This window comes from Drosophila ananassae, unplaced genomic scaffold (genome assembly GCF_017639315.1).
Source record: "Drosophila ananassae strain 14024-0371.13 unplaced genomic scaffold, ASM1763931v2 tig00000015, whole genome shotgun sequence".
Lineage (NCBI taxonomy): Eukaryota > Metazoa > Arthropoda > Insecta > Diptera > Drosophilidae > Drosophila > Drosophila ananassae.
In genome coordinates, this window is record NW_025319112.1 from 226116 (window position 1) to 235749 (window position 9634).

Here is a 9634-nt window from a genome sequence, read left to right on the forward strand (position 1 = left end):
TAAGGTCCAAGGGTAAACGAGTCTGGTGGAGTTATTCCCGGACACAACAGGTATCCTGGTGTAGTAGCGGCAACGACGGATCAGCCTGGCGTACGCCTTGCCTGCTCCTGACCGTTCGATCCAGGTGTGATCCTGTAACGCGAGGGATAGCCAGCTCGGGAACTCAAGCCCAACAGTAAAACCACGCAGGGACGTCCCGGGAAAGTCAAGAGAATCCTGATTCAGGCGCTGGAGCGTATGCATAGCGTATCACCTGGAGTCAAAGGAGACGCGACGCCCAAACCTCTGACCCACCATAGATTCTGCGGGGCGTAGGCACGCAGGAGTTTGGAGGTGAGTGGCGAACGCGACCGGGGGCGTGTCCGGTGCGCTAGGAAAGCCCTTCGTGCCCTGATCCGGCCGCTAAGCAGCGAGGAGCGTATCTTGCCCGGCGTATGCCTGGGAGGCGAGCCAATCGGCCTGTTAACACGGATTAGGTGCTGGCCACGGCGAAAGGGCAAGTGCAGCGGGCCAAAGATTCCGTAGGTCCACGGCACCCATAAAGGAGGAGCAGCAACAGCAGAGGCGACGACGAGGGAGCGACGGCGACAACGAGGAAGCAGCAGCATCGACGAGGGAGCGATGGCGACAACGAGGAAGCAGCAGCATCGACGAGGGGGCATCAGCGTCAGAGGAGCAGCCACGACGAGGGAGCGGCGGCGACCGAGCAGCGGCAGCAGAAGACCAGCGCAGACGACGGCAGCGTCAACACAGGCCCCGCAACCAGAGTCCGTGAGTCCGAACGAAGGGAACCGTGAGCCGCTTCGGTGCCAGGCACCAAGACCACACGACCTGCCGGGCGCAAGCTTTGGGAGGGCGTGTGTATTGGCACCAACCCGGAGCAAGAATCGGGGATCGACGGGAGGGCGAGCGGTCGGTCGGCTGAGCCAAGCACCCGGTGAGATTCACCATTTTGTCAACTTAACATAATAGGATGGATTTGTATTAAACGAAGCATACCGTGTTATTTCTGGGCTCGGGCAATCACGTCGAATCTCTAAATTCGGTGGAACGTACCCTCAACCTCTGTGAGCTAATCGCGGCATTTGTTGCGAACGAAATATAGCAAAAACAGTTCGTTACAAGCGTCTTTGTCTTGAGCGGCGCAACTTTCGACTTTGCAGTCAACAATGAGACTTTACTACCTTGAAGGCATGAATTTCAATTGGTGACATTGGCTCACTCATCACAAATCTCGGTATTGAGATAGTTTCTAACTGTGACAAGGCAAGCTGAATTTTGTTCCACGCGGTTTCCAAGTGCAGTGGAATCGACTCATCCCCATATTGCTTATTAAGCCAAAGTTCCTGCAACTGGATCTTTCCTTTAATAAGAATCGGGCTTAATAAGCCAAGGAGGTCGAATAGCTTTGATTTCACCGAAAAATATTCCGCTTAGTCGCCCTTTGACCCAAGACTGAAGTATCAATTTCAAATTTAAGTACGTCATCTTTAGGAACCCAAGCGAATCCTAATGCTTTAGTTAGCTTTGAGTCCGAAAGTGTTATTGGCTTAACGGTGCTCTCGGATGCAGTAACTTCAGGCGAGTTTGAAAACCACTTACTCAAATTAAACCCAGCGTTGTGAAGAACCTGAGTTACTTCAGACTTAAGTGTCTTAGCTCCTCCACGCAACCTAATTTAGTAGATCAAGGGATTGTATTTTTCGCGGATTCACTCAACCTCTTTAAACACCTTATGGCCAGGAGTGGGTCTGGTGTAGTGCCACACCTATAGATGCTGAGCTTGCAGAATTTTAAGAACTCAGATGGGTGTTTTTCCACACTATGAACTGGTATCGCCTATCTGCTTCATATACCATTACTTGGCGATACATCTTTTGAAATGAAAAGATATCAAAGAGGATTTTTTAGCCGAAACCGAAGAAGAGTTGAGCATAGCTCTTCCTGAATTGTTGGACTCACCATCAACAAATTACCATCAACAAAGTAAACATTTCTATATGGATGTCAAAAACGACATTGATTGATTCTAATAGATAAATATAATATAAACTAATAATAATATAAACTAATATAATATGAACTATTGATTCTAATATTTCTTCTTGGCAATGCTAGAGACCGGGTGTAGAAGAGTTTAGGAATTTTCCATATATTTTCCCGATACTATCCATCCAAGGAGCATTTTTATAAGTAAGGGATGGTTCAGACCTTGCTTTATTTGACCAACGGAGAAAATTTCGAATTATGACCCAGCTCCAATAAACATATCTATCCGCTGAGGTTTATAAAAATATAGATCTGCTAATGGCAAGTTCTTTAGTCCAATCTCTGACTGGTCAGGGTGATAGCCTGAAATTGTTTTGTTTTTAAAATCCAAAAGTTGAACGGAAACTCGCTTCCATTGATTCTCGACTTCACCACGGTGTGAATCTTTGTAACGAACAGTGAGGTGGCATCTCTGGACATATCGGACGAGAGGAGGGAGCTGCACGCTGTGTCCGGCCAGATCTCGCCGGCTAGTGGGTGGGTTCTGGAACACCCCCTTCTCTCCCCTCGATGCTGCCTCGGGAATCATAAATTGAATCGATAATGATGCGTGCGCGACCCCACGAACAGCGTGGGTCAAACCTGAGCTCCTCAGACCAGAGTATATTAGGATCCTTCGGAGATCCCCCAAGAAGGCACATGGCATAGGTTGGTGGCAGGGCGGTGGCGACCCCAACGAGGCGAAATATGTTTTCTTACTCCATTATAAACTTCATTGTTTTATTCCTTAACAAAAGACCTTAAAATTCTAGATGACATCCTTATCCTAGCTTCCTAACTATTCTAATCTTCCAATGTATGATTTTTCTGACTATGCTTAATAATACCTTATTGCTAAAGATTAGAGAACTTAAATGTATATTCGACTTGGCAGGATTTGCGGACTCGCGTTCAATATCATGACAACAGATTTTAGCTACTAAGAGAGCGCTACTACAAAGGCCACGCGTGGGGTTGACTGTATGACCGGTGAAGCCTCTTGGGCTGGAACTCGGAAAACGAGGAAAATACTGATCGGAGAATTCCGTATCACTTCTGCTGGCTTGGCATAGATTTAGGATTACTCACTCAATACATCCGCGACGAGTCGTTGAAGCGCTTCCACTACTCGAGGCTGGAAAAGATAATATGTAATTCGGGAGGGCCTTTGCCTAACCCGTCAACAATGCCAACAACAAAACATACAGCCAGTGGCAGAGCTCTGACGCGAAATCTTCGCCCACTACTTCTTCTCCTCCTCTTCCGGCACCGTTAGGCCATCAGCCGGTCGAGTCTCTCCGCTCTCCTGATCGACAAAGCGCTTCTTGAAAGCGCCGCAAGCGCCCTGTCCCTGCTTCTTATCCTACGGCTGAAGGCTAGTCCACGCCTGCTCCTCCGGATAACGGAACGCTCCTTTAAAGCTCAGCCAGCGCTCCGCTCCCGCTACTGCTCCTAAAGGAGCTCACCTATTTTGCGGCGACTCCTCCGTTCAACGGCGTGCTTCTTAAAAGCGCCGCCAGCACTCCGTCCTTGTTTTTACTCCTCCAGGACGACGCCTACTGCACGGCGGCTCCTGCGATCGGCGTGGTGCTGCTTAAAGCGCCGCCAGCACTCCGTCCTTCGTCACTGCTCCAGGATGGCGCCTACTTTACGGCGACTCCTGTGAGGTTAGGGCCGAACCCTATCCGGATCTCTGGCGGAGCGCCCCTTAAAGCGTCGCGAACGCTCCGATTGCTTCACTTCAGGTCGAGCTCACGGTATCTCCAGCTCCTACTTGGTTTTGATGACTCCCCTCAGCCCCGCCTCGTGGGCGGCCTGACTGAGAGATTCGCGCCGCAACTGTGACCCGCTCTTCTCTTCTTCTTCTGGCCAAGCGTTGCTCGCACTATGCCTCTCTGCCACCAGGGGTCTAGCTCGCACGCTGGTACCCCTGACCTAGCTAAACGAAAACACCTACGTCAGGCTCGCATAACCATGACCAGTCTTAAAACTCACCTAGCTTCTACGATCGCGCCCTGCCTTGACTGAGCAGTACGTACACCACCAAATTGCCGCTTGTGGCCCTCTTTCTGTATGCCTGCTGGTCCTGCACCAGCACGATGATTCCTCAGCGGGTAAAACTACGCTGCAGTTGCTCGAAAATTTCCGGATGCTTCTCCTTTCTTGCACGAACTTGCTTGTTTCGTGGTTAAAATCAAAAAGAACGCCACTCCCACGCGGTTTCCTAACCTTAGCTTTGAGCGCGTTACCAGATCGATCAGATCCTCCACGAAACGCTGAATAGGGTCCTATTACGCGATCGGGCTGCCAGAAAGGCTGAAACACCGCACCCCCCCAGGCTGCCAACCCGGTCGACCTATCGCCGACGTTACAAAATGCCCCCTTCTCAAGAGCTAGAACAGGATCTCAAACGATCCTGTTTAGCTCAATCACGGAGGCGAGAACTACTGTTTCACCTCTTTGACATGATAGGTGCCTATCGCTCGCCCTTGCTTATCCTACCGCTCGTAGGTAGCCTTTCCGGTCTCCTCCGAACTCCCTCCAATACAGCTAACTACTGCACCAGTATCCAATAGTCCTAAAACTACCTCTCCAAATAATCAGACCTCGGCAAAAGGACGTCTGTCTGAGGTCTTGTACTTCATTGTTTCTTTCGTCTTCATCATCTGCCAATAGCGCCTTATCCTATTAGAATTCCTTGACCTATACTTACATTCTACCTTAGACCTATTAAACTCTTCTCTGAACTCATTTCCTACTTGTCCTTGTTTACTCCTGACGGAACGCGCTGAGTTGGACGATCCGGCGCGTTCGCTCTCCCGTTTTTTAGACACTTCGGACACGATGGTTTGTAAACATTTGGTGCTCCGCACCCAAAACAGAAAACTTTCCGCTTGCCCGCGCAGTCGTGGTACCTGTGACCCTCTTTCCTGCAATTCCAGCAGATAAGAGCCACTGCCTCCACTTCACCCGCTTCATCACCTGAGAATTCTTGGGCCTCTTCCCATTCCAAGTCGCTTCCTACTTCCGCTACTGATCTGTTGTGCCCGTAACCTTTGTGGGAGCTTCTGTCTTCCTGTCTCTGAGTTTCACCGAAAGAAGCCGTCTTCCCCCAACCTGGTTTGGAAAGTTGGCTCTCTGATTGCGCCCTTTGGTGGAACCGTTCGTCTATTCGCTCTGACAGTTGTTCCAGCAGCGTCGCCTGCATAGCGCTGATTAATTGGGATACAATCGAACACAATACCGCTGTGCCTCCTGCCGACTCTGCTTGAGAGCTCGCTTGGCTGGTCCCACAGGGTGAATCTCCCCTGCGAGTCAGCTGACTTGTACTTGCGCCAGTCCTGACGCCGGCCGCCTGTGCTTTCTCAAAACACGCTACCTTGCACGTCGGACATGACAGCTTCGATTTAGCGTGTGTTGCTATACACGCCTTGTGGAACACGTGTCCGCACTTGGTCCTGGCTCTGCCGGTTGTCCTTTCTTTATTACATAGTGTGCAGATGGACCCCTTTTTGGGAGTCGCTGCCCCCTTCTCTGCCTCTGCCGGGTTCATCCTTTCTTTCTTTCTTGCCTAACCTAAAAAATGCTCGCTTCACAAATACCGAAACTCTAAAACTGAATTTCGCCTTCGTCTTTAGCCTGCCTACCGCCATGCACGCTGCCTAACATTCTTCTTCTCTTCGCCATTGCTTCTCACCTAATTCCGTTCTGGAATTTCGCTCGTAGAAAACTCCCCTTTCCAGCTCTTTGTCGCCCGTCCTGCTAACTTCCAGGCCTGCGATCTATAAGCTGAAACCCTTTGGACGTGGTCATTTCGTGCCTGTTACGAATGAACTCCGAGCGTCCTTCTGCTCTCCTAGGGGATGACGGGATTTAGCTGCCAATTTACAGGCTTGGTCAGATATCAGTCCGCTAACTGATACTGCTGTTCCAAACGACTGTGGCACTGTCTCTCCCGTCCCTTCGTCATTGTAGCAGCCTGCTATCCGAAACTCGTGGTCAGCTGGGTCCTATCCCCTGCTAAAGTCCTGCGAGAATCCGTCCTGCTAAACTCTACACGAAACTATTGCTGTGGTTGCGAGGCACTGTGGTCTACTCTCTCCTCTGAGTGTAGAATTCCGAGCGGTACCCGCGCCACTGCTGAGGGTTTTGGTCTGGTTACTGCCATGCCACTGTAACCAGCCGAAAAAAACTTGTCCGCAAAACATGGCTGCGTCTAACCATGCTAAAAACATGGCCACTTAGTTGGGCGCCAGATAAATTTATGATTAAGATAATTATAACTGTAACGAACAGTGAGGTGGCATCTCTGGACATATCGGACGAGAGGAGGGAGCTGCACGCTGTGTCCGGCCAGATCTCGCCGGCTAGTGGGTGGGTTCTGGAACACCCCCTTCTCTCCCCTCGATGCTGCCTCGGGAATCATAAATTGAATCGATAATGATGCGTGCGCGACCCCACGAACAGCGTGGGTCAAACCTGAGCTCCTCAGACCAGAGTATATTAGGATCCTTCGGAGATCCCCCAAGAAGGCACATGGCATAGGTTGGTGGCAGGGCGGTGGCGACCCCAACGAGGCGAAATATGTTTTCTTACTCCATTATAAACTTCATTGTTTTATTCCTTAACAAAAGACCTTAAAATTCTAGATGACATCCTTATCCTAGCTTCCTAACTATTCTAATCTTCCAATGTATGATTTTTCTGACTATGCTTAATAATACCTTATTGCTAAAGATTAGAGAACTTAAATGTATATTCGACTTGGCAGGATTTGCGGACTCGCGTTCAATATCATGACAACAGATTTTAGCTACTAAGAGAGCGCTACTACAAAGGCCACGCGTGGGGTTGACTGTATGACCGGTGAAGCCTCTTGGGCTGGAACTCGGAAAACGAGGAAAATACTGATCGGAGAATTCCGTATCACTTCTGCTGGCTTGGCATAGATTTAGGATTACTCACTCAATACATCCGCGACGAGTCGTTGAAGCGCTTCCACTACTCGAGGCTGGAAAAGATAATATGTAATTCGGGAGGGCCTTTGCCTAACCCGTCAACAATGCCAACAACAAAACATACAGCCAGTGGCAGAGCTCTGACGCGAAATCTTCGCCCACTACTTCTTCTCCTCCTCTTCCGGCACCGTTAGGCCATCAGCCGGTCGAGTCTCTCCGCTCTCCTGATCGACAAAGCGCTTCTTGAAAGCGCCGCAAGCGCCCTGTCCCTGCTTCTTATCCTACGGCTGAAGGCTAGTCCACGCCTGCTCCTCCGGATAACGGAACGCTCCTTTAAAGCTCAGCCAGCGCTCCGCTCCCGCTACTGCTCCTAAAGGAGCTCACCTATTTTGCGGCGACTCCTCCGTTCAACGGCGTGCTTCTTAAAAGCGCCGCCAGCACTCCGTCCTTGTTTTTACTCCTCCAGGACGACGCCTACTGCACGGCGGCTCCTGCGATCGGCGTGGTGCTGCTTAAAGCGCCGCCAGCACTCCGTCCTTCGTCACTGCTCCAGGATGGCGCCTACTTTACGGCGACTCCTGTGAGGTTAGGGCCGAACCCTATCCGGATCTCTGGCGGAGCGCCCCTTAAAGCGTCGCGAACGCTCCGATTGCTTCACTTCAGGTCGAGCTCACGGTATCTCCAGCTCCTACTTGGTTTTGATGACTCCCCTCAGCCCCGCCTCGTGGGCGGCCTGACTGAGAGATTCGCGCCGCAACTGTGACCCGCTCTTCTCTTCTTCTTCTGGCCAAGCGTTGCTCGCACTATGCCTCTCTGCCACCAGGGGTCTAGCTCGCACGCTGGTACCCCTGACCTAGCTAAACGAAAACACCTACGTCAGGCTCGCATAACCATGACCAGTCTTAAAACTCACCTAGCTTCTACGATCGCGCCCTGCCTTGACTGAGCAGTACGTACACCACCAAATTGCCGCTTGTGGCCCTCTTTCTGTATGCCTGCTGGTCCTGCACCAGCACGATGATTCCTCAGCGGGTAAAACTACGCTGCAGTTGCTCGAAAATTTCCGGATGCTTCTCCTTTCTTGCACGAACTTGCTTGTTTCGTGGTTAAAATCAAAAAGAACGCCACTCCCACGCGGTTTCCTAACCTTAGCTTTGAGCGCGTTACCAGATCGATCAGATCCTCCACGAAACGCTGAATAGGGTCCTATTACGCGATCGGGCTGCCAGAAAGGCTGAAACACCGCACCCCCCCAGGCTGCCAACCCGGTCGACCTATCGCCGACGTTACATCTTTTTCTTTACTTGTGATTTAGATTGGCCAATTCCAAGCAAGTTGATATACGATTCCTCCCTATGGATCTGTAAGCGTTGAGCAAGATCTTTAGTAATGAAGTTCATTCGTGACCCTCAGTCAAGTAATGTTTGGGCCAATATGCGACATTTTTTGATCGAACGCTTACGAACGACTTCGCTAACAAAACCCTTTCTAGGGACCCATGCAAAACATGTGAAGTAGAAGGGCCATCATTCCTGATCCAGGCGCTGGAGCGTATGCACAGCGTATCACCTGGAGTCAAAGGAGACGCGACGCCCAAACCTCTGACCCACCATATATCTTGCGGGGCGTAGGCACGCAGGAGTTTGGAGGTGAGTGGCGAACGCGACCGGGGGCGTGTCCGGTGCGCTAGGAAAGCCCTTCGTGCCCTGATCCGGCCGCTAAGCAGCGAGGAGCGTATCTTGCCCGGCGTATGCCTGGGAGGCGAGCCACTCGGCCTGTTAACACGGATTAGGTGCTGGCCACGGCGAAAGGGCAAGTGCAGCGGGCCAAAGATTCCGAAGGTCCACGGCACCCATAAAGGAGGAGCAGCAACAGCAGACGCGACGACGAGGGAGCGACGGCGACAACGAGGAAGCAGCAGCATCGACGAGGGAGCGATGGCGACAACGAGGAAGCAGCAGCATCGACGAGGGGGCATCAGCGTCAGAGGAGTGGCCACGACGAGGGAGCGGCGGCGACCGAGCAGCGGCAGCAGAAGACCAGCGCAGACGACGGCAGCGTCAACACAGGCCCCGCAACCAGAGTCCGTGAGTCCGAACGAAGGGAACCGTGAGCCGCTTCGGTGCCAGGCACCAAGACCACACGACCTGCCGGGCGCAAGCTTTGGGAGGGCGTGTGTATTGGCACTAACCCGGAGCGGGGATCGGGAATCGACGGGAGGGCGAGCGGTCGGTCGGCTGAGCCAAGCAGCCGGTGAGATTCACCATTTTGTCAACTTAACATAATAGGATGGATTTGTATTAAACGAAGCATACCGTGTTATTTCTGGGCTCGGGCAATCACGTCGAATCTCTAAATTCGGTGGAACGTACCCTCAACCTCTGTGAGCTAATCGCGGCATTTGTTGCGAACGAAATATAGCAAAAACAGTTCGTCACGTCGTCTTTGTCTTGGGCGGCGCAACTTTCGACTTTGCAGTCAACAATGAGACTTTACTACCTTCTGCAGATTTGCAACGAATATAGACGCAGGCTCCATAGGCTCTCATCGATGCGTCAGAGAAGGCATGAATTTCAATTGGTGACATTGGCTCACTCATCACAAATCTCGGTATTGAGATAGTTTCTAACTGTGACAAGGCAAGCTGA

General features: G+C 51.4%; 1 protein-coding gene and 1 long non-coding RNA gene across 2 annotated transcripts; both read right to left on the reverse strand.

Annotated features, from left to right (window-relative positions):
• Window positions 1-3653: 3653 nt before the first annotated feature.
• On the reverse strand, window positions 3654-6107 carry LOC116655405. The gene is made up of 2 exons (XM_032453266.2): window positions 4024-6107; window positions 3654-3967 (listed from the first exon to the last, which is right to left on the reverse strand). The coding sequence occupies exon 1, from the start codon at window positions 5579-5581 to the stop codon at window positions 4784-4786; it is 798 nt and encodes a 265-aa protein (XP_032309157.1). The 5' UTR covers window positions 5582-6107; the 3' UTR covers window positions 3654-3967; window positions 4024-4783.
• Window positions 6108-7529: 1422 nt separating this feature from the next.
• Window positions 7530-8271, reverse strand: LOC116655404. Its single transcript, XR_004310503.1, has 2 exons — window positions 7900-8271; window positions 7530-7843 (listed from the first exon to the last, which is right to left on the reverse strand). It is a non-coding gene; the product is annotated as an uncharacterized LOC116655404 (long non-coding RNA).
• Between the last annotated feature and the right edge of the window lie 1363 nt (window positions 8272-9634).

Bases quoted from the DNA above. Each gene is read 5' to 3' on its own strand.
- LOC116655405 (XM_032453266.2), bottom strand. From the start codon at position 5,581: ATGAACCCGGCAGAGGCAGAGAAGGGGGCAGCGACTCCCAAAAAGGGG.